Genomic DNA, 24,432 nt, shown 5'->3' on the forward strand with positions numbered 1-24,432 from the left:
AACTTCTTCTTCCACAGCGCTTTTGGGGCACCACACTGGAGAATTACCTCTTTAACCACCATGTCACACTGGCTCTCAGATCATGGCTAGATCTAACTGGACCAGAGATTAAGTCATAAGGTCATAAGAAAGGCCATGCTGGATCAGACCAAGGGTCATCAAGTCAAGCAGTCTGTTCACACAGGGGCCAACCAGGTGCCTCTAGGAAGCCCACAAGCAATACAATTGCAGCAGCAGCATCCTGCCTGGGTTCCACAGCACTTAATGTAATAGGCATGCTTCTCTGATCCTGGAGATAATAGGTATGCATCATGACTAGAGTTCATTTTGACTGTAGCCATGGAAAGCCCTCTCCTCCATGAACATCTCCACTCCCCTCTTAAAGCCTTCCAAGTTGGCAGCCATCACCACATCCTGCGGCAGGGAGTTCCACAACTTAACTATGCGCTGTGTGAAGAAATACTTCCTTTTATCTGTTTTGAATCTCTCACCCTCCAGCTTCTGCAGATGACCCCACGTTCTAGTATTATGGGAGAGGGAGAAAAGCTTCTTCCTGTCCACTCTCTCAACACCATGCGTAATTTTATAGACCTCTGTCACGTCTCTCCTTAACCCTCTCTTTCCAAGCTAAACAACCCTAAGCATTTTAACTGCCTCTCATAGGGCAGTTGCTCTAGTCCCCTGATAATTTTGGTTGCTCTTTTCTGCACCTTCTCAGACTCTGCAATATCCTTTTTTAGGTGTGGTGACCAGAACTGTACACAGATTAGACACTTTGAGTCCGTACCATGAAGCATCTAGGATGCTTTGCAGGGAAAAATAACGAGTAATGAACTTTCAGTCATCCCAAAGAACGATCTACATACGTGAGGGAAGAAAAGGGGTCTCAGCCACATTAACACTTACCAAGGTCGTTTGTTGGACGTTCCGACACAAACATGTTGTGTGGGGACAGTCTTCCACTTTTTGGCTTCCACAACGAGCGCTTCTGCATCCACAAGGCCAAAGCCATACAGATGGCTAACTGGGGGGAAAAACAAAACAGTTGTCTCAACAAACGTATCCAGAGGAAGGCAAAGAAGATAGTGCCAGGTCTGGAGACCAAGTCCTACAAGGAAAGGTTGAAGGAGCTGGGTATGTTTAGCCTGAAGAGGAGAAGACTGAGAGGGGACATGATAACCATCTTCAAGTACTTGGCTGTCATATGGAGGAGGGTGCCGAGTTGTTTTCTGTTGCCCCAGGAGGTCAGACCAGAACCAACGGGTTGAAATTAAATCTAAAGAGTTTCTGTCTAGACATTAGGAAGAGTTTTCTAAGTTACAGCGGTTCCTCAGTGGGACAGGCTTCCTCGGGAGGTGGTGAGCTCTCCTTCCCTGGAGGTTTTTAAGAAGAGGTTAGATGGCCATCTGCTGATTCTATGGCCTTAAGCAGATGATGAGAGGGAGGGCATCTTGGCCATCTTCTGGGCATGGAGTAGGGGTCACTCGGGGTGTGGGGGGAGGTAGTTGTGAATTTCCTGCATTGTGCAGGGGGTTGGCTAGATGACCCTGGTGGTCCCTTCCAACTCTATGAGTCTATGATTCCATCCCCTTGTTTATTAAAGGGGGGGGGGAGAGAAACAATCCCCACCACCCAGAAGGTTATTTGCACATTTTTGGTGCTGTGTGTAAAACCAAAGGAAACCTATCCTCTCTCCTGATGGAAGAGTCCATACTGCTTTGAGTTGCAACCTGTACACTTGTGAAAAATCTTTCCAAAATCTGGGCATGGAGTAGGGGTCGCTGAGGGTGTGGGGGGGAGAGGTAGTTGTGAATGTCCTGCATTGTGCAGGGGGTTGGACTAGATGACCCTGGTGGTCCCTTCCAACTCTATGATTCTATGACTTTCTCTTTCTCTCTCTCTCTCTAGCATGCTTGGGGAAATAGAATCAGCGCTAAATATGCTAAACAGAGAAATTCACAGTTATGGGGTTGCTGGTGCATATTCATTGAACTCCATTCGCACAGTGGCTAATTTTAGAAAGTTCTCCTGGGCTTTCTAGCTGACAACTTTCCTTGTTTCAAAACATACATGCTTCCCAACAGCTGTATGAGCTGGTACACTACCGGGGCTGAACCAGCAGCCAATGGTTCAAATGTTACCTCTGACATGGATTTCCTCGATGGCCTTAGGGATAGCGTTCTCTCTTAGACTCACACCTTCCTCTGAAATAGGGTCCCAATGAGACTCGCCTACCTTACAGGGCAGTTGAGAAGATTTTAAGATAATGTATGTGAAATGCTTTGAACACTGACAACACTAAACACGGTGAGTATCCCTTATCCAAAAAGCTTGGGACCAGAAGTGTTTCAGATTTCTTCATATTTTAGAATATGTACATGTACATAAGGAGATACCTTAGGGATGGGACCCAAGTCTAAACACAAAATTCATTTATGGAGAGGGCCAGGGGCCAAAGAACCCCACAGTGAGTAATGCACGTAGATCTTGGCATTGTGGGAAACCGGCCGTTGGCACGACCAGCCTGCACACGTGCCATTTTATTACCCTTTCTGGCCATGCTTTAGGGTTGCCCGGTCCCTCTTCACCACTAGCGGGAGGTTTTTGGGGCAGAGCCTGAGGAGGGTGGGGTTTGGGGAGGGGAGGGACTTCAATGCCATAGAGTCCAATGACCAAAGCGACCATTTTCTCCAGGGGAACTGATCTCTATCGGCTGGAGATCGGTTGTAATAACAGGAGATCTCCAGCTACTACCTGGAGGTTGGAAACCCTAGCATGGTTGCATAGGGGACACCGCTGGCTCAAATATTTTTGGATTTTGGAGCATTTTGGATATCAGATTTTTGGATAAGGGATACTCAACCTGTATAAAATGTCGTTATTTTAATATTCTAAAGAAACTTCTAAAGCATGAAAGAATCTTCTGAAGTCACATGGCAAGGGGCATTAAATAAACATTTGCTTAATATCTGTCTAAGCCTACAGTGCCACCCCAAAGAAAGTTGCAGAAGTCCACAGATGTCAATGGGCTTAGAATGGCGTAACTTTTCTTAAGCTACTACTTTCAGTGCAGGGGATTCTGCATTATAATGTAAACTGAGTGGGGATGGATCCCTCTTCAGCGTGGTGTAGTGGTTAAGAGCGGTGGTTTGGTGTGGTGGACTCTGGAGAACCGGGTTTGATTCCCTGCTCCTCTACATGAGTGGTGGATGCCACCCTGGTGAACTGGATTTGTTTCCCCACTCCTCCACATGAAGCCAGCTGGGTGACTTTGGGCTAGTCACAGCTCTCTAAGCTCCACCTACATCCCAGGGTGTCTGTTGTGCATAGGGAAGGTGATTGTAAGCCGGTTTGATTCTCCCTTAAGTGGTAGAGAAAGTCGGCATATAAAAACAACGTTTTCTATTATTATTATTATTATTATTATTATTATTATTATTATTATTATTATTATTATTATAACACTTGTACAAGTGTATGACTGGCCCAAGGACACCAAGCAAGTTTGAATGGAAGGGCAGGGATTCGAACCTGCGTCTCCCAGATCCTAGCCTAACGCTCTACTGGACAAGGCGGGCTCTCTCATGCTGTCCGATTACGTCATTTTTGTAATCTCCCTTGAGTCCCTGGTGTGAAAGGCAGGCTATGAATAAAGTAAATAAATAAACAGGAAAACAAATTATAACGCACCCAGCCCTAGAATCACAAGAGCAGGGCATTTGTATAAGGTTCCTCTTTTTGCGTGCACACACTCCCTATAAAAACCCAGAAACCATGGGAGTTTCTTTTTTAGATGCATTAGTTGTTACAAAAGAGGATTACTGTCAGGTCACCGAAAGCTAACACGGGAGACGGAATTTAATTCTGAAGAGGGCTCGTTCTAAACCTCGACAATGTCTTGTCACCTCTAGCACAGCCAAAATTAAAGCAGGCATTTCTCAGATCTCGCCACCCACTCGTGCAAAGCCTTCCCCAAAACTCTTTTCCTCGGCGCCTTTCGCCGCTGCTCGGATTTTGGCTGCCGAGACAGACAAGAGCTCGCAAATACCCATTGATAAAAATAAGGGGGGCTTCGAAGGGGATTATCAAACCTCAGAAGCGCCAATAACCGCTCCTTGACACATCTGCAGGGCTGGTAATAGAAAGAGCTTCTTGAAATGGATATGGGCGAGCTCCAGGCGGAGAAAACTTTGGAGGATATTGATTTGGATTTATACCTTAATCCCATGAGTGCTAGGGGAGGGCGGACAGGGGGATAAATTACTGTCGCTAATAGAAAACCTGGGGACTGGTGCTCATCGCGAAAGCAGGAAAATCAAACCGGTCAGCTGCGAGAGCTGCATCGCGCTCGAGGAACTCCCTAGTCCTTCCTGAAAATGCAACTTTCTAAATTAAAGAAGACGCCTCCTTTCCTCCTGTGAACTATCTTGATGAGGACTGAGAAAACTCGCTGCCCTCCAAGAGAGGCAGAATGTCGAGGGCAGCTGAGTGCCAGTTCAGGAAAACATGAAAGACCCTCTCACCCTATATATATATTTGTCAGTCGTGTTTCTCTACCCATATCCTCCGCCCTGCAGAACCATGCCTCCTTATAGCCAGCATGGTGTAGTGGTTAAGAGAGGTGGTTCGGAGCGCTGGAATCTGATCTGGAGAACCGGGTTCGATTCCCCACTCCTCCACATGAGCAGCAGAGGCTAATCTGGTGAACTGCATTTGTTTCCCCACTCCTATACACGAAGCCACCTGAGCGACCTTGGGCTAGTCACAGCTCTCTCAGCCCCACCTACCTCACAGGGTGTCTGTTGTGGAGAAAGGAATTATAGAATCATAGAGTTAGAAGGGACCACCAGGGTCATCTACTCCAACCCCCTGCACAATGCAGGAAATACACAACTACTTCCCCCACACCCCAGTGGCCCCTACTCCATGCCCAGAAGATGGCCAAAGTGCCCTCCCTCTCATGATCTGCTTAAGGTCATAGAATCAGCATTGCTAACAGATGACCATCTAGCCATAGGAGAGAAACCTCTCGATCTAGGAGGAGGAGGAGGAGTTGGTTTTTATATGCCGACTTTCTCTACCACTTAAGGCAGAATCAAACCGATTTACAATCACCTTCCTGGTCTGTTTGAAACTCCAAAGAGCCGCAGCCCATCGGAGCCAACAGCCCAACTCCGCACAAGGCAGCTTCATACGTTTCTGCTTGTTCCCTTCCAACAAATGGGCTGCCACGGGAGACAAATTGTCAGGAGTTAGGTGAGGAATTAACATGACGCACTTTCAGCGCTTCGCACAACACGACACACTTTCGGGGCCTGAGAGTTAGCCTCTCTCTTCCCCGCACAACCCTGAGGCAAAACGAGGCTTTCCAAGCCTACAATCGACATCCTACGAATGGACCGAGATGTACTGGTCCTTTATGCATGGCTGCTTCACTCGCCGTCACCCCTCCGACGACTACGGGTCTTTGTGTTGATTATGCGTGCCGTTTCCGACCGTCAGTGGTCGCCTCGCTCTCCCCCTGCGTTTCTCCGCACTTCCCCCCGCATTTTCAGAGACCTGTTTTATCTCGAATTTGAAAACGCGGGCAAAACGCGGGGAAAGCGAGGCGACCTCTGATAGTCGGGAACGACATGCATAATCAACACAAAGACTGGAAGTCGTCGGAGGGGTGACGGCTAGGGAAATAGCCATGCGTAAAAGACCGCTCTGTCTCAGCCCGAAAACGGACCAAACTTACAGGCCTTTTGTAAGGAAGGGTCTGATAATGTATATATAAGAGCTCTAAAGTGCTTTATTAATTGTTTTCTTAGTGCTGCAGGCTCGGAAATGGTGACGCTTTAAGACAGCAGCTGGACACTGAGTGTCTCCAAGGATTCCTATTAAGAAGCATTTTTTTGCAACATACAAATATGCTTTTGTGTCTTAATTTTCGTGCGCAGCAGGAAGACCATTTTCATCCCACTTATTTCCTTCGGCAAATTTCTTCCACACTGCTTTTAGGTTGTGTGCTGTTTTCTCTCCATTTACTATGCCACCGAGGCCAGGGAAGGAATCCATTTTAACAGCAATACCGCTATTGAATTTAATAGCGATGCCACTATTGTGAACACCCAGAAAACTGCAGTTTCATCCCAAGTGTGGAGAAACCCTAAAAGAAATTTAAACTTAGAAGAAGAAAAAGAGTTGGTTTTTATATTCCGACTTTCTCTACCACTTAAGGAAGAATCAAACCGGCTTACAATCACCTTCCCTTCCCCTCCCCACAACAGACACCCTGTGAGGTAGTTGGGGCTGAGAGAGCTGTGACTAGCCCAAGGTCGCCCAGCTGGCTTCATGTGTGGGGATGAGAGAGCTCTGAGAGAGCTGTGACTAGCCCGAGATCACCCAGCTGGCTTCATGTGGAGGAGAGAGGAAACCAACCTGGTTCACCAGATTAGCGTCCACTGCTCATGCGGAGGAGTGGGGAATCAAACCCGGTTCTCCAGACTAGAGTCCACTGCCCCAAACCACCGCTCTTAACCACTGCACCACGCGGGCTCTCAAAGTGAACTAGAGTCATCAAGTTTTCTGTTAATGTCCCTCCAAATTTATCTCAAATCGCCTTCCGTTTTTGATAGACGCAGTTTTCCAAACGATATCATTCTCTCCCCGTTTCCAGGCAAACAACCCTTGCCAAATGCATTTGCATTGGCCTTACCTTTCCTTCCGGCGCCATTTGTTGTCCAGTCTGGGGCTAAGAGATGTACTGGTCTAGATGTTTTCACAAGCAAGTGCTGAACGTCGCGCCAGGTTAGCAAAGGGCTAAACAGAATGGGAGAAAGGGAGGCAGGTTAAAATCGGCGTTCGACAGCAAATCGTGGCCAGCGATTGAAACAGCTCCCCGAAAAGGAACAATACCCAGCAGAAAAACCCTTAAACAGACTCGCCAGTTTGGGGGTTTGGTAATGATGGGAGCTTCACGGAAAACATTTCCGATCTTGAGTGACATGCCTCTTCGAAGGCTAAGGGACTGACAGAGCATTCATAAGCAATGTTGTGTTATTCCTTCCGAGGTCCATTGACTTAGGAGGGTGTATGTGCTTAGGAAATGTACGGCAGGCTGAGATCTGGGAGGGTCCCAGTTCAAATCACAGCTCTGCCACGAAATGAATTTGTCAGCTTTAGGCAAGTCACTTGCCCTAAGCCTCACTTCCCCCTTCCCCCCAATATAGGAATAATAATCCTGGTCTACCTTATTAGGCTATTGTAAGGATCGCAACAAGGTGAATAAAAGGGTCTTAATGCAGAAGGGAAGGCACTGGCAAACCACCCCGTAAACAAAGTCTGCCTAGTAAACGTCGGGATGTGACATCACCCCATGAGTCAGGAATGACCCGGTGCTTGCACAGGGGACCTTTACCTTTACCTTAATGCAGAAGGCATTATAAACACTTGTGGGGCAGATCAAGGTGACGAGCCCAAAGGAAATGCCACTTTCTCGCTTTCCTCCATGTAAAAACTCCCTCCCCGCAAGTATAGACCTAGCGCATCAGCCCAGCCTGCTCTGCTGGATTTCTATTTGCAAGGCTGTTTGTTTTTAAAAACATTAAAAAAAAACCAATGTGATCCTTCAACTCCAGCCTGAAGTGGGACAACTCCATTCTTTCCACCGCAAGATTTACTTCCCCATTCTGCTGCATGTGAAAACCAGGACCTCAAAGGACCACATAGAATCATAGAGTTGGAAGGGACCACCAGGGTCATCTAGTCCAACCCCCTGCACAATGCAGGAAATTCACAACTACCTCCCCCCACACCCCCAGTGACCCCTACTACATGCCCAGAAGATGACCAAGATGCATCCACCTCCCGAGGAAGCCTGTTCCACTGAGGAACCGCTCTGTTAGGAAATTCTTCCTAATGTCTAGATTGAAACTCTTTTGATTTAATTTCAACCCATTGGTTCTGGTCTGACCTTCTGGGGCAACAGAAAACAACTCGGCACCCTCCTCTACATGACAGCCCTTCAAGTACTTGAAGATGGTTATCATATCCCCTCTCAGTCTTCTCCAGGCTAAACATACCCAGCTCCTTCAACCTTTTCTCATATGATTTGGTCTCCAGACCCCTCCCCATCTTTGTTGCCCTCCTCTGGACACAATCCAGCTTGTCTACATCCTTCTTAAATTGCGGTGCCCAAAACTGAACACAGTACTCTAGGCGAGGTCTAACCAGAGCAGAGTAAAGCGATACATAAAAGGGGTGCAATCTAAGGTAATTGTTTCTAGTTTCAAAAGGGCATCGTTTCAGGGGAAGGAACAATGTGGGGAGAAAAATTCATTGCTTTCTATATTTATACAGGCATACCTTGGAGATATTGTGGGTTCGGTTCCAGGCCGCAGCAATAAAGCGAATAGCGCATTAGAGCGAGTCGCACAAATTTTTTGGTTTCCCAGTGCATAGAAAAGTTATGCCCACACTATGCTGTAGTCTATTAAGTGTGCAATAGCATTGATTTCTTTCTTTATACAGGCATTCCTCAGAGATAGTGTGGGTTCGGTTCCAGACCACCGCAACAAAGCGAATATCCCCTTAGAGTGAGTCGCATGAAGTTTTTTGTTTCCCAGTGCATAGAAAATTCGTGCGACACTATGCTGTAGTCTATTAAGTTTGCAATAGCGCTATATCTAAAAAAATGTACATACGTTAATTAAAAAATACTTTATGGCAAAAAACGTGACACAGAGACATGAAGCGAGCATGCGCTGTTGGAAAAACGGCGCCAATAGACTTGCTCGACGCAGGGTTGCCAGAAACCTTCAATTTGTAAAAGACGCAATATCTGCGATGCACAATAAAGTGAAGTGCAATAAAACAAGGGATGCCTGCACTCTGTTTTTCTCCCTAATGGGGCTCAACGGGGCTATTGACTTAGTTCTCCCCTCCTTCACTCTACCCTCACAACAAGAACCCTGCGAGGTAGGCTAGGCTGAGAGTTTGTGACTGACTCCCAGGACCCACCCTCCAAGCTTCTGTAGCAGAGTGGAGGTTCAAACCTGGGACTCCCAGATCCTAGTCCGACATGCCAACCACTACAACGGTTCTCAAGTGTATGAAGATTTCCACATATACCCCTATGTTAGATTTAAATTTTTTCCTCTGTTTCAGAGTCAGCAGAACCAACATACTAACCTCCAACTATGTTTTTGTAAAGTCAAAGCACTTCGAAGTATTGTCGTTCCAAGCTTTTGCATTATCTTATGTTCTTTCGCTCCACGGGTGTCCCTCAAAGCATCTCAAACTCTGATTTATAATTATATCAAAGCACTGAGCCCCCCAAAATTGAGTTCATTTCCTCTCTGGCCACAAAACAAAACCGGGGACCACTCAGCATCATTTAACGTGGTCCATCCCGGGTACTTAACGGATTGTTTTCTATTGAGAACAAAACGCTTTCCAAATTTACAGACCTAAGTCTCTCTCTCGTTTATTTGTAACAAACGCTTCTCTTCCAGAGGCATTCACAGAAGGCAGAGTTTCCAAAACGGAGCTAATTTATCTTGAAACACAGGGTTGGGGTAGAGGGACGAGATTGTGCGGGGGGGGGGGAAGAAGCCTTGGCGCGACATTTTCTCAGCCTCCGTCACAATAATGAAACCAACTGTCTCGGCCGCTGTGAATTCACAGCAGCCGGCAATACATTAGCGAGGGACGCAGCCGTCACAGCATGGATGTACTAAAGGAAGTGTGACATTTGCGCTTGGAGTTCGTCGTCGTCTTCCCCGCTGTAAAAAATAAAACAGGCTGCCAAATTTGGAAAGGAAAAATAAATTGAGAACGTTGGGTGACACTCCCGTCAATTTCTCATCTTTTCAATGGAAGACAGAGTGTAGATAAAGGGTATTCAGGAGAGGACAGGTCCTTCAGCGGTGATTACCCATAATAGCTAAATGGACATCTCTGTTCTTATGGGTTCTCATCAACCCAATGTGTACATGACTATCAACAGAAATGGGTATACGACTGTCAGTCACAAAGAAGAAGAGTTGGCTTTTATATGCCGACTTTCTCTACCATTTAAGAAAGAATAATAGAATCACAGAATCATAGAGTTGGAAGAGACCACCAGGGTCATCTAGTCCAACCTCCTCCCCGCACACCCCAGTGACCCTGCTCCATGCCCAGAAGATGGCCAAGATGCCCTCCCTCTCATGAACTGCCTACGGTCATAGAATCAGCATCACTGACAGATGGCCATCTAGCCTCTGCTTAAAAACCTCCAGGGAAGGAGCGCTCGCCACCTCTCGAGGAAGTAATCAAACCGGCTTACAATCACCTTCCCTTCCCCTCCCCACAACAGACACCCTGTGAGGTAGGTGGGGCTGAGAGAGCTCTAAGAGAACTGTGACTGGCCCAAGGTCACCCAGCTGGCTTCGCCTGAAGGAGTGGGAAAACAAATCCAGTTCACCAGATTAGCCTCCACCGCTCATGTGGAGGAGTGGGGAATCAAACCCGGTTCTCCAGATCAGACTCCACCGCTTCATACCACCAACCTTACCACTACACCACGCTGTCAGTCACATACCCGCCAGGGTGATAGCAACCCATAGGAACAGAGAACGTAAGGGGACCAAATTAACAAACAGAACCTCCATGTTCAGAGGTGGCATACCTCTACATAGCAGGGGGGAATACCATGGGTTGATGTTGGCCTGCATGCTTAGCAGGATTTCTAGGGACATCCCACCCCAGACTCCTTGGAGAAAGGGCAGAATAAATGAGTTCGGAAGATTAGAGAGTTGCAGGATAATTTGGAGCACCACCCAGCAATAACAGTCTTACCAGACACCTGCAATACCAACCAGATACACAGCCCAGAATATGCCCCGGACTTCACAGAAGATGCACAGGAATTCCACAGCAGGCGGGAAACAAAACGACAGCAATCTTGCCCTTTTCTTTGTATCCGTTTTCCCCAGCAACCGAGATTTGAGTCCAGCAGCACCTTAAAACCCAACAAGATTTCCGGGTTATAAGCTTTCGAGAGTCAAAGCTCCCTTCATCCCACTTGTATCTGATGAAGGGAGCGATGACTCTCAAAAGCTTATACCCTGGAAATCTTGTTGGTCTTCAGGGCGCTACTGGACTCGAATCTTGAAGCTGTACTGCAAACCAACCTGGCTGCCCCCCTGAAACTATCCCCAGAAACCCATTTATAAACAAGGAATAAAAATGCCCTTACTTTGCCTCCAGCGCCAAAGCTATGATTCCTGCCACCATGGGGGCAGACACGGAGGTCCCTGTGTGGCCGTCTGTGCAGCGTTTCCTCAGGTCTGTAGTAACCTAATGACAAATGTGGATATGATTATTAGGAGGAGGAGGAGAAGAAAGAGGAGGAGGAGGAGAAGAAGAAAAGTTGGTTGTTTTTCACCGCTTTTCTTTACCTTTAAGGAGTCTCAAAGCGGCTGACAATCACCTTCCCGTCCTCTCCTCACAACAGACACCTTGTGAGGTAGGTGGGGCTGAGAGAGTTAGAAGAGAACTGTGACTAGCCCAAGGTCACCCAGAAGGCTGCATGTAGAGGAGTGGGGAATCGAACCCGGTTCTCCAGATTAGAATCCGCCGCCCAATGTGGAGGAGTGGGGAATCGAACCCGGTTCTCTAGATTAGAGTCTGCTCACATGTCAAGTCAAGTTTATTAATACAGTCGACTGACCAATCACATGCCAACACATCAAAATTTCCAGACACAATAGTTTTGCACCGCAGAATCACAGACCGCCCGTACACATAAAGGTGTAAGGTCAATAAAAGCAACCCCTGGTTAAAATTATCACATTAAAATTGATAAAACTGAAAAATATTCTAACAATCATTCTCTAATAAAGCTCTGCGTATTATAATAGCAACAGCGCAGAACTTGGCAGTCTGCAGCGTAAGCTGAGGGTCTTCTCCTAATAGGAGCTTCTTTGCCAAAAGCGCAACTGACGCGTCAGGGAATTTACCAAGTAGGGGGGAAATAAGCTTCGATCCAACTTCGTGGTAGAATGGGCAATGTATCAGTGCATGTGCGATGGTTTCAACGTCCCCTGTCCCGCACATGTGAAGGAGTGGGGAAACAAACTTGGTTCACCGGATTAGAGCCCGCCGCCCATGCGGAGGAGTGGGGAATCAAAACCTTATCTGGCTCCCATTCTTTTGTTGACTCTCTAAAGAAGTGGTTCCCAACCCTTTTTTGACCAGGGACCACTAGGACTTTTTTGTTCGGTGCAGGGACCCCAAGGTTCAAAATAAAAATTCAGACAATTTGAAAATAAATTTTAATCATAACTGTTAGTTAAACATTAAACTTAGAATAATATTTGAATATATATGTTTATAATAGAGAACTTTTAATTGAAAATATTAATTTATTATGGGTTTATAACTTTGTTTCGCGGACCTTAATTTAGTTCTCGCGGACCCCTGGGGGTCCATGGACCCCTGGTTGGGAACCAGTGCTCTAAAGCCTCTGAGATCCCCTTTTAGTTTCCACTGACCCATCCTGTTTGGATGTGGATTGAGGTTGTCGTTTCTAAAGATCCCTTTTCTTTTCTTTTTTATTGCCCATTTTAGGGGTTTGATGAACTTACCCCTCTGTTTTGATTGGAAATGTTTAGTGTGGCCGTTCTACTATGGGACGCATGAGGCCTCTAAGGGTCAGTGTATTGTCATTTTACTGTTCACACTGTATGCTCTATATGCTGTCTAGTCATAAAGAGACGGTCAGCTATTAACATTTTGCACAAATAAGTGCTGCCTGGCTGCCTAGCCTAGACATTTCTTAAATTAAAAACAATCTAATAATTGGGTTTAAAAAATAAAAAAAACCCTAAGGGATTGAGTGGCTGGGTGTTTAGACTATGTCAGAATCCTTGTAGAATGACTGGCAACAAAAGCCCATGCTACTGGAAGGGAGAATGAAGTCTCTGGATTGGCCAAGCTTGGTATAAATCAGTGGTTCCCAAACTTTTTTCGGGCTGCCGCCCCCTCGGTTCCACAGACTCAACCTCAGTGCCCCCTACCCTACCTGATAAAAAAGCATCATGCAAAACAGGGGTTTGCGTGACGCGCTAAAGAAGAGAACAGCAATAAAATTTCAAAACACTAACAATTAATTGCACATCTATTCAAAATCAAATTAAGGATTGTTAGTTGAAACTGATTCAACAGAACTGATGAGCTTGATCCGGTGGTACCAGCTCTTCAAAGTCTGGCGGAAAAAAAATTCTGATAGTTTCCACCAAATTTGCCAGCATGGTGCCATAGCTTGATCTATTGTAAATTAGTGAACAACACAGTTGAAGGGGCCCGCCTCTCGCGCTCCCCTGCTGCCCCCTTGCCTTAGTGCCCCCCCAGGTAATTCCTCTGCCCCCCCAGGGGGTGGTACTGCCCACTTTGGGAACCCACTGGTATAAATAATGGAACGGTAGCCTGCACAACACAAGTGGGTTTTCAAAAGGCTTCACCTCCAACTAAAGTCCAACTAAAGTCCTACTCCAGTCTCTGATCTGGAGGGCCTTGAACTGGAGAATCCACATCCTAAGTCACGATTTGGGCACAGCCACGGCCTCGACTTACAATCTGACGCTCGTAGAAAGCCCCGCTGCTGTAGGTCGTGGCGAGGGTGGACGCGCATTCCTCCAAGTACCACGGCTTGTTGCCATTCTCGGTGGTGCTGCTGACGGAGACCGTGTAGATGCTGTTGGTGTACCCGTCGCAAGAGCAGTGGTCCCCTTCTCTGCCCCCGTTTCCGGAGGCCCAGACAAAAATAGATCCCCGCCCTTTGCGGCCCTATTAAAAAAACAAAAGGTACAGAAGAGAGCGAGTTATGGGGCAGGCTTGGCCCGTCATATTTATACCTTCTCCCCCTCCGATCTCTGAACATATTTTCATGAAAACCTTTAGAAGAGAGAATCTGCAGCAATGGAGATTTGGCAAAGAGAAGCAATGCTTCAAGGGTAGGATATTAATACTTTGCACACATAAATTAATAAATAAACAGGTTCTGCCTGACCCAGTCCTGCCTAGAAATGTCTTTGGCAACTCTACGTGTGTAGTTATGTCCAAAGTCTCATACAAAACGGGGTCCCAAGTTAAGGATGTGTTGAAGAAGAAGAAGGAGAAGGAGAAGAAAGAAGAAGAAGAGGGTTTTTTTATATGCGGACTTTCTCTAACACTTAAGGAACAATCAAACCGGCTTACAATCACCTTCCCTCCCCACAACAGACACCCTGTGAGGTAGGTGGGGCCGAGAGAACTAGAAGAGACCTGTGACTAGCCCAAGGTCACCCAGCTGGCTTCGTGTGTAGGAGTGGGGAAACAAATCTGGTTCACCGGATTAGCCTTCGCCGCTCATGTGGAGGAGTTGGGAATCAAACCCGGTTCTCCAGATCAGAGGCCACCGCTCCAAAACACCACTCTTAACCGCTACACCACGCTGGCTCTCTTAAGCCTTATTAGGTCTCCCATACCTTCTTACAAAGTACAAAGAGAGTTTAATACGGTCCAAGACCAGCATAAAAACATACCAGATATACATACATGACATAACACTTATAAAAGTGCATCAAGTGTGAGCCCCTATAACATCTTACAATCTCTCACTCATAAAAGCCGCTAAGCGCTTAATTAAAAAATATTACATGTTTGGAATTAGTATAAATATAAAATTGCTCAACCATTAAGTTCGACCAATGCATGCCTGATCCTCATTGCTTGCCACCCAAATCTGGCCACTTTAAAAGTTATCTCCATATCCTTGTCTGAGAGCATGTTAGAAAGACTAAAAGCTCTGGATCGCCCTGGGAGGTCCGATAATACAGAAAGAATGGCTTCTCGTATCTTGTTGTAAATTTTGCATTCAAACACAACGTGCTCAAGGGTCTCAGTACTCCCATCAGAGCAGGGGCATAATCGTCCTGCATATGATAATGCATACCTTCTTAATGCCCTGCTCAAATGCCTGCTTGGTCAAAGGTCCGGGCCCGTCCACCGTCCGGCCGTCATCGTCCGGCCCCCAGCTGGCGCTGTAGATGTGAATGTACTCTGGGCGGACGCCGATCGCTCTCGCTTCGACAATGTCCGTCACGTCCCCGTCTAGCATGCGGATACCTAAAGCACACACATCCCGAAAGAGGGAAATTAAAATCCAGAAATTAAGACTTCGGTGGCTTTGATGGAAGAGCGAAGGGGTGGCCCTCCAGGGCTTTTGCTTCGAGGCGCGCCTGAGGAACAAAAGGCTGCACACATCATGAATGGAGAAGCTGCCCTAAAGGTTCTTGGCAAACCCCAGGATTGCCAGATTGTTTGGACCATCTTTCCCTCCCCGCAATTCAGCTGCAAAAGGTTTTCTTGGTCCTCTTGAAGAAGCAACTCGAAGCCAGCATGGTGTCGTGGTTAAGAGCTAAGGTTGCCAACCTCCAGGTACAACTGTATATGGAATCTCATTCAAAATTTGTAATAACCATAGAAAATGTAACACACACCATTAAGTGCAAGGTGATACAATTACAATTACAACCACCTATCACCTATACTGTAACATTAGTTAGCAAGCATAAACCACAGTATAAAGACTCTCATTCAAAATTTGTAATAATAGAAAATATAAAACATACCATTAAGTGCAAGGTGATACAATTACAGCCACTCCGGTTTACAAACCCTCCAACAACATATAACACAAACTATATACAGACTGTTGTTTTTTTTCAAACCTCAGTGGCTCAGACCCTGAGAAAAGTTCAAGGCGGATAATTCTTCTTAAATCTCGCTGCAGCTAAAAAATTTAGCATGTAGGGTCACTCCGCTGCTAAAATCTTTGGCTGCAGCGAGATTTAAGAAGAAATATCCGCTTTATGAACTTTTCTCAGGGTCTGAGCCACTGAGGTTTGAAAAAAAAAAAAAACCAGTCTGTATATAGTTTGTGTTATATGTTGTTGGAGGGTTTGTAAACCGGAGTGGTTGTAATTGTATCACCTTGCACTTAATGGTATGTTTTATATTTTCTATTGTTATTACAAATTTTGAATGAGAGTCTTTATACTGTGGTTTATGCTTGCTAACTAATGTTACAGTATAGGTGATATTTTGATTGCACAACCTCCAGGTACAAGCTGGAGATCTCCTGCATATTACAACTGATCTCCAGCAAATAGAGATCAGTCCACCTGCAGAAAACTGGAGAAAGAAGGAACCTATGCTGAAAATAGTGGTAACTGTACAAAGAGGCAGCGCGTGGCTCAAAATAATAAACATCAATATCAAAAAACAACAATTGTGTTTGTCTTACCGTCAAATGTATTGAAAATAGACCACCAAAACAAATGAAAAGTGTGTCAAAAAACACACACACAATAGCCTCGCAGGGCTTAAGGCAGTGCCAACAGGGTGAAAATATAGGAAAGCCGAACAGCTAAACAAAAATAAAGCCTCCCGGGCTGAATATAAACCAAAAAAGATATGGTTATAAGCAATACACAACAATAGTGGTGGTTATAAGCAATACACAACAATAGTGGTGGTTGTAAGCAATACACAACAATGGTGGTATTACAATCACAATAGTAACAAAACAAAATAGTAATACCACCATTGTTGTGTATTGCTTACAACCACCATTGTTGTGTATTGCTTATAACCATATCTTTTTGGGTTTATATTCAGCCCGGGAGGCTTTATTTTTGTTTAGCTGTTCAGCTTTCCTATATTTTCAGCCTATTGGCACTGCCTTAAGCCCTGCGAGGCTATTGTGTGTGTGTGTGTTTTTGACACACTTTTCATTTGTTTTGGTGGTCTATTTTCAATACATTTGACGGTAAGACAAACACAATTGTTGATTTTTGATATTGATGTTTATTATTTTGAGCCACGCGCTGCCTCTTTGTACACCTGCAGAAAACGGCTGCTTTGGCAACTGGACTCTATGGCACTGAAGTCCCTCTCCTCCCCAAACCCCGCCCTCCTCAGGCTCCGCCCCAAAAACCTCCCGCGGTTGGCGAAGAGGGACCCGGCAACCCTATCCGGAAAACCGGATTTGATTCCCCATTCCTCCAAATGAGCGGCAGATTCTTCTTCACTGAAATGTAAAGATAACAAAGCCATTCTGATTTTTGTTTTTTGTTTTACAGATGGATGAAGCACTTTGTATTTAGATCACTGGTTCCCAACCAGGGGTCCGTGGACCCCCAGGGGTCCGCGAGAACTAAATTAAGGTCTGCGAAACAAAGTTATAAACCCATAATAAATTAATATTTTCAATTAAAAGTTCTCTATTATAAAATATATATATTCAAATATTATTCTAAGTTTAATGTTTAACAAACAGTTATGATTAAAGTTTATTTTCAAATTGTCTGAATTTTTATTTTGAACCTTGGGGTCCCTGCACCGAACAAAAAAGTCCTAGTGGTCCCTGGTCAAAAAAAGGTTGGTTTAGATTTAGATTATCTTGTACATCTAAACCTTATCTTGCACATCTAAACCTCCTAGGTTGATTCTGAAAACATAAAGCAGTAGCCAGCTGTGTTTAGAAGAAGATGAGGGGTTGTCTTCGCTGGGAGGACTCTTGCACAAGACGCGCAAGAACGATCAAAATGAATGGAATTTGCTCGACAGCTGTTCCTGTTGGATTGCGCCCAGAATCTTACTTGCAGTCGAGTATTGGGGGGGAAAAAATAACACGAAGCAAGCTCCGAGCAAACAGGGAAGACAAAACTGAAAATAAAAATCAAACAGAGAGGCCAACCTTGGAAATAATCTATAAACTGTGTGAGAGCCAATCTCAAAAATTTCTGGAGGACTGACTCATCCCTCCGCAAAGAGGCAGGGTTGATTGTTTATCCCAGTTCAGCGGATTGTGGCGGGTGGCGGACTATTTCAGAGAGGGAAGGCAGCGGGCTGTAATTTTAGTTCCTAATATAGCCAGGCGCGTCGGCCTCTCTCTATTAAAAATTTAAAAAGCGTCTTTTCTTGCATATGTTTTTCCTTTAAAAAAAAACTACAAGATAACGGCAACGACACAAACGGAGAGATTTAATTCTGGCGACAGCTGCATCGTGGACGGCAGTCAAGGCAAACAGATTTCCTTGCTGACGTTGTCCCCTGCTTGCAGAGAACGACCTTCTGTATCGTGCAAATGTTTAGCAAAGACGAGCACTTTCCCAAATGTTTAGGGCTGAAATGCAATTGGGAAACGACTGGCCAGCGTGGTGTAGTGGTTAAAAGCGGTGGTTTGGAGTGGTGGAGTCTGATCTGGAGAACCGTTGATTCCTCACTCCTTTAAGCAGAGGCTGGATGGTCATCTGTCAGCAATGCTGATTCTATGAACTTGGGCAGTTCATGGGAGGGGGGACATCTTGGCCATCCTCTGGGCACTGGGGGTGTGTAGTTGTGAGTTTCCTGCATTGTGCAGCGGGTTGGACTAGATGACCCTGGTGGTCCCTTCTATGATTCCTCCTCATGAGCGGCAGAGGCTAATCTGGTGGACTGGATTTGTTTCCCCACTCCTACACACAAATCCAGCTGGGTGACCTGGGGCTAGTCACAGCTCTATTAAGAGCTCTCTCAGCCCCACCTACCTCACAAGGTGTCTGTTGTGGGGAGGGGAAGGGAAGGTGATTGTAAGCCGGTTTGATTCTCCCTTAAGTGGCAGAGAAAGTCGGCATATAAAAACCAACTCTTCTTCTGGCGGGGTGTATGTCCTCACCAAACAGTTTTGGCCAGCAAAACGAGATGGCATCTCCGTTTTTTGGTTTTTCTGCTGCCTCAAACACCTATTTTATTTTATTTTTGCCACAAGAAAGGTTTACGATGCTTGGATTTGTTTGAGTGTTTTTGTTATTGCAGTGTAAACCATTTTGAACCTGACCTGGATGGCCCAGACTAGTCTGATCTTGTCAGATCTCAGACGCTAAGCAGGGCCAGCCCTGGTTAAGTACCTGGATGGGAGACCACCAAGGAAGCCCAGAAGAAGAAGAGTTGGTTTTTATATGCCGACTTTCTCTACCACTTAAGGGAGACTCAACCCGGCTTACAATCACCTTCCCTTCCCCTTCCAACAGATGCCCTGTGAGGTAGGTGGGGCTGAGAGAGCTGTGACTAGCCGAAGGTCACCCAGAAGGCTTCACGTGGAGGAGTTGGGAAACAAATCCAGTTCACCAGGTTAGCCTCCGCCACTCCAGTGGAGGAGCGGGGAATCAAACCCAGTTCTGCAGATCAGGGTCGACTGCTCCAAACCACCGCTCTTAACCCTGCTGGCTCTCTCTGGGTGGCTACGCAGTGGCAGGCAAAGGCATTCCACCACCGACCGTCTCTTGCCTTGAAAATCCTGTGTGGTTTCCATAAATCAGCTCCGCAGAGACTGATCTTGTCAGATCTTGGAAGCTAAGCAGGGTTGGCCCTGGTTAGGACTCGGATGGGAGACCACCCCAAAAACCCTGCCAGCGTTTGGGAGGAACAGAGAGTACAGCAGCAGCCAACCCAGAAAGGGCTAGTACTGAACCCCTGGAGTTCAGAACCAGGGTGAAGGCACTGGGCCTCGGATCGTCCGCCTACCTCTTCCATCACAACAACCGCTGACTGCTTTGCCACCTCCCTGGCAAAGTGTTCTCCTCGCTTTGAAAACTCTTTTAAGTTCTCCAAATTGCTTCCGTGGCAGCAAGGGCAGCCACCATTTGCAAAAAAAAACCCCAAAATGTTTATTGATACGGCACCAGCCAGACAACAATAAATATATACTCTGATTTGCCACTCTATCGATGCACATTTCCCCCATCCGAATTCTCAAAACTCTGCATGAGGGCTTATTGTTGAGTTTTGAGAATATGAATGGGGAAAAAGTGCATCTAAAGAGTGGCAACTCCAAGGCAAAACCTTCCATGAATAAATTTATTCATGCAAGGTTTTGCCTTGGAGTTGCCACTCTTTAGATGCTCTTTTTCTACATAAATGAATAAATTTATTCATGGAAGGTTTTGCCTTGGAGTTGCCACTCTTTAGATGCACTTTTTCTACATAAATGAATAAATTTATTCATGGAAGGTTTTGCCTTGGAGTTGCCACTCTTTAGATGCACTTTTTCTACATAAATGAATAAATTTATTCATGGAAGGTTTTGCCTTGGAGTTGCCACTCTTTAGATGCACTTTTCCCCCATTCATATTCTCAAAACTCAACAATAAGCCCTCATGCAGAGTTTTGAGAATTCAGATGGGGGAAATGTGCATCTATAGAGTGGCAAATCCAAGGCAAAACCTTCCATGAATAAAATATAAAATGCAAAGTCATAAGGCACCTGGCATATTCATAATAGCAATTTAAAATTCCTTACAGAGCAAGAAGTTAAAAGATTAATGTTCATTTGAGTTTCCGAGGCCCACTCTATGAGCGAGTCTTGCAAATGAATGCACAAAATTTAGCAACCTGCTTTGTGACTGAGGCATCCCCCTCCCAAAGTGAGTACTTGGTTTTTCCCTCTTCAGAGCTAGAAGTAGTTTTTTTAAGTAAGGGAACTATGAGTTTTAGTCTGGCTTCCTCATTAAAAAGACACTTAAGGAAAGCATGTTCAACTGTTTCTATTTCTCCCAACTTGCAGGGGCAGAGTTTCTCTGATCTTGGTACCTTCTTATATCTACCTTCTAAAATAGCTGAAGGTAGGGTTGCACATTTTGCCAGCATAAAGGCCCTCCTATACTTATTCACCTCTAGCAGGAATAAATACTCCGCTGGTGCTAGGACAAATCTAGACCTGTCAGGTGCCATAAATGCTGGGGAGTTCGAGAGGTCTATTTGGCGTTCAGTGTCAAATAGCCGTTGCTTGATTTCCTGCTTTGCCTTGCTTATGGCTAAAAAGTGAGGTGCAAAGAAATGGATTAAAAAGCGAGGGATACAAGCTGAGGTATAAATACAGCTGTCTGAACAGGTGGGTTGTTTCCCCATTTGCTTCCTGGATCATTTAACTCCATCCACTGATATTTTTTTGCACACTGCAGAGTGTGACCGGTTCTGGCATCTAAAGCAGCAAAACTTGGAGAGTGTCCTTTTTAATGTGACTCTTTTTTTCAAGTGAGCTCTGATTCATGAACCATTGCGGAATAAATTTTGTCAGTCTTTCAGGTGCCACTGGACTTAACTTTGCTACGAACAAGACAATTGCAGAGACCCCTCTGCGTAATTCTACAGTTGTCTGTTTTCATGTTGGTGGAAAGAGTTCTGTAACTGATCTTTTATTATTAAATTGAGATATTTATAACCTTCTTTCTTCCCTGCCCCAAATAGGGACTCAAAAGTGGCTTACAGCACCGTTCTCCCCTATGCCATCTTCTTTTCACAACCACCCTGCGAGGTAAGTTAAAACTGAGACAGGGCGACTGGCTCAAAGGCACCTGGAAAGGTTTTGTGGCCGAGTGAGGATTCGAACCCGGGTCTCCCAGGTCCTAACTCCTACACCACACCGGCTCTCAATTGAGATTGTAGGAAGGGGAACCTTGCAGAGTGCGGAACCCTGTGACGGACTTCCTAGTGGTCCCTGCTCAGGCCTTCCAGCACCATCTAGAAACATTTATTCCAGAAAGTGTTTGAGGGAGTTTGATCAGCAGAGAGGGGATTCGAACCTGTGTCACCCATATCCTAGTCTGACACTCTTAACCACTAAAATGTACTGAAAGAAAATGGGAAATTATGCTGTTAACGGTCCCAGTATTCCAACTTGAGACTGGTTTGTAGCTCCCAGCCACATTTCCTTAACAAACACTTCCCTTAGTTTGAACTGAGCCAGCGTGGTGTAGTGGTTAAGGGCGGTGGACTCTAATCCGGGGAACCGGGTTTGATTCCCCATTCCTCCACATGAGCGGCGGACTCTAATTTGGAGAACAGGGTTTGATTCCCCACTCCTCCACATGAGCTGCAGACTCTAATCTGCAGAACCGGGTTTGATTCCCCATTCCTCCACATGAGCGGCAGACTCTAATTTGGAGAACAGGGTTTGATTCCCCACTCCTCCACATGAGCGGCGGACTCTAATCTGCAGAACCGAGTTTGAGTCCCCACTCCTCCCCATGAGCTGCAGACTCTAATCTGCAGAACCGAGTTTGAGTCCCCACTCCTCCCCATGAGCTGCAGACTCTAATCTGCAGAACCGAGTTTGAGTCCCCACTCCTCCACATGAGCGGCGGACTCTAACCCGGAGAACCGGGTTTGATTCCCCACTCCTTATTAGCGGCAGACTCTAATCTGGAGAACCAGGTTCGATTCCCCAATCCTCCACATGAAGCCTGCTGGGTGACCTTGGGCCAGTCACAGTTCTCTCCGAACTCTCTCAGCCCCACCTACTTCACAAGGCGTCTGTTGTGAGGAGAGGAAGGGAAGGTGATTGTAAGCCAGTTTGAGACTCCTTAAAGCAGGGGTGGGGAACCTTTCTCCTGCCAAGGGCCATTTGCACATTTATAACATCATTCGGGGGCCATACCAGGTGTAGATCTCCCAGTGGGGGGGAGAGGCTAGGGTTGCCAGGTCTCCGGCCACCACTTGGAGGTTGGCAACCCCAGGGGAGGCCACGCAGAGAAGGCCTGGAGGGCGCCCCCGCTCCCCCCCCCCCGGCGGGAGGGCAGCCAGCGGTGGGCCCGAGCAAACGAGGCGCCAGGGATGTGCAGCCCGCAGTCTATCAGCAAGGGAGGAAGGAAGGAAAACAGAGAAAGAGGAAAAGGGACAGAGGGAGAAAGAAATGGAAGAGGGGGAGAAAGAAAAGGACGGAGACAGACAAAGAAAGAGACAGAAAGAGAGGGAGAGAGAAAAGCCTCCCCCCCACACCCACACACACCCCCGCCGGCCCCACGCAACCTGGCCCCAGGCTCCATGCCCTCCCACCCCCAGAGTTCACAAAAGGCCCCCCGAAGCCCGATCGGCTCCTGCGCGCATGCTCTGCCACCAGGAGCCGCAGGCCTCTTTTCCCCTCTCCCTCTCGCTGCTCAACAGGCAGCAAGAGGGGCTTACAGTGTGCCCCGGCGTTCCTGCATGCTGCGGCTATAGGGGCAGCCTGGGAGAAGCATCCCTCCCCCTCCGCTAGCCGTCAGTCGGCGAGAGGAGGTCCAAAGGGCGCCGCGGCGCCCCTGCAAGCCGTGGCCCCAGGAACACCCTCAGGGAGGGCCGCCCTGTGCCGCGCCACAAAAAATGTCCTCGGGGCCGCATACGGCCCCCGGGCCTGAGGTTCCCCATCCCTGCCTTAAAGGTAGAGAAAATCGGGGTATAAAAACCAACTCTTCTTCTTCTTCCAGGTCTTTCCATCAGCCTTATTAATGCCAACAGAGCTGTGCATATAAGACAGAGAAAAACACATCCCCTTAGCTCCTAAGCACGTAACATCTGATGCTGTTAGCCCAGCCAGCCATCAACGCCTGGCGTAAGCACCACTGCAAGGGAATTCTACCGTTTGTCAGACAGAAGTAGAGGTTAAAGAGAGGAGACGGGAAGGAGAAGGAATAAATCAGCCGTTTCCCACAGTGTAAGCAATAAAGGCTTCAGCTGGCTGACGGCTTTAAAGAGGCCGATGGAAGAGAAGAGAGATGGGCCGGCGTTCCTCTTTTTGTTTATTGAGCAGCAAATGTATTTCGCCCTAAGCAAAGAAGGGAACGGGATGGGAGAGCAATGAAAAGAGCTGCAAGGGGGGAAAAAAATTAGACTGTAGTTTTCAGAGAGCGATAGACGGGACTCCCCGCCAAGCAGAGCTTGCTCTTCCCCGGTTTGTGTTTTTAGCCATTTCAACTGACTGGTGATGGACGTACGATTTATTTTCATTTATTTAGATATGTATACCCCACCTCTCTCCCCAACGGGGTGGGGGACTCAAAAGAGAAATCAATCCAAGGTCACCCAGCGACCTTCCGCGGCAGAGAGGGGATTTGAACCTGAGCGTCTCCGTTCCTGGTCCCCGCTCCTCCACATGAGCGGCGGAGGCTAATCTGGTGAACCGGGTTGGTTTCCCCCACTCCTCCACACGAAGCCAGCTGGGTGACCTTGGGCTAGTCACAGCTCTCTTAGAGCTCTCTCAGCCCCACCTCCCTCACAGGGCATCTGTTGTGGGGAGCGGGAAGGGGAAGGTGATTGTAAGCCGTTTTGTAAGGTTGCCGAAGACATTTCTAGGCAGGACTGAGTCAGGCAGAACCTGTTTATTAATTTATTCATGCAAAATATTAATATCCTACCCTTGAAGTCTTGCTTTGTCTTTGTCAAACATCCCTAGCTACAGTTTCTCTCTTCTAAAACTTATCTTCATGAAAATATGTTCAGAGATGGGAGGGGGAGAAGGTGTAAATATGACGGTGTAAATATGTAAATTTGTGTAAAAGGTGTAAATATGTAAATAAGCCTGCCCTATAACTCATTTTCTTCTGTACGTTTTTTTTTTTAAATAGG

The 24,432-nt window shown here is 46.5% G+C and overlaps 1 protein-coding gene across 1 annotated transcript in view; it reads right to left on the bottom strand.

Moving 5' to 3' along the window:
- The window catches only part of PCSK6 (proprotein convertase subtilisin/kexin type 6), a 101,037-nt gene that overhangs the window by 37,749 nt on the left and 38,856 nt on the right, over positions 1-24,432 (bottom strand). The window contains exons 7-11 of the mRNA XM_056866094.1: positions 14,963-15,135; positions 13,603-13,815; positions 11,225-11,325; positions 6,701-6,804; positions 907-1,024 (exon numbers count right to left, since the gene is read on the bottom strand). Coding sequence (XP_056722072.1) covers positions 907-1,024; positions 6,701-6,804; positions 11,225-11,325; positions 13,603-13,815; positions 14,963-15,135 — 709 coding nt within the window. The remainder of the gene's footprint in view (positions 1-906; positions 1,025-6,700; positions 6,805-11,224; positions 11,326-13,602; positions 13,816-14,962; positions 15,136-24,432) is intronic.

This window comes from Euleptes europaea, chromosome 20 (genome assembly GCF_029931775.1).
Source record: "Euleptes europaea isolate rEulEur1 chromosome 20, rEulEur1.hap1, whole genome shotgun sequence".
NCBI lineage: Eukaryota > Metazoa > Chordata > Lepidosauria > Squamata > Sphaerodactylidae > Euleptes > Euleptes europaea.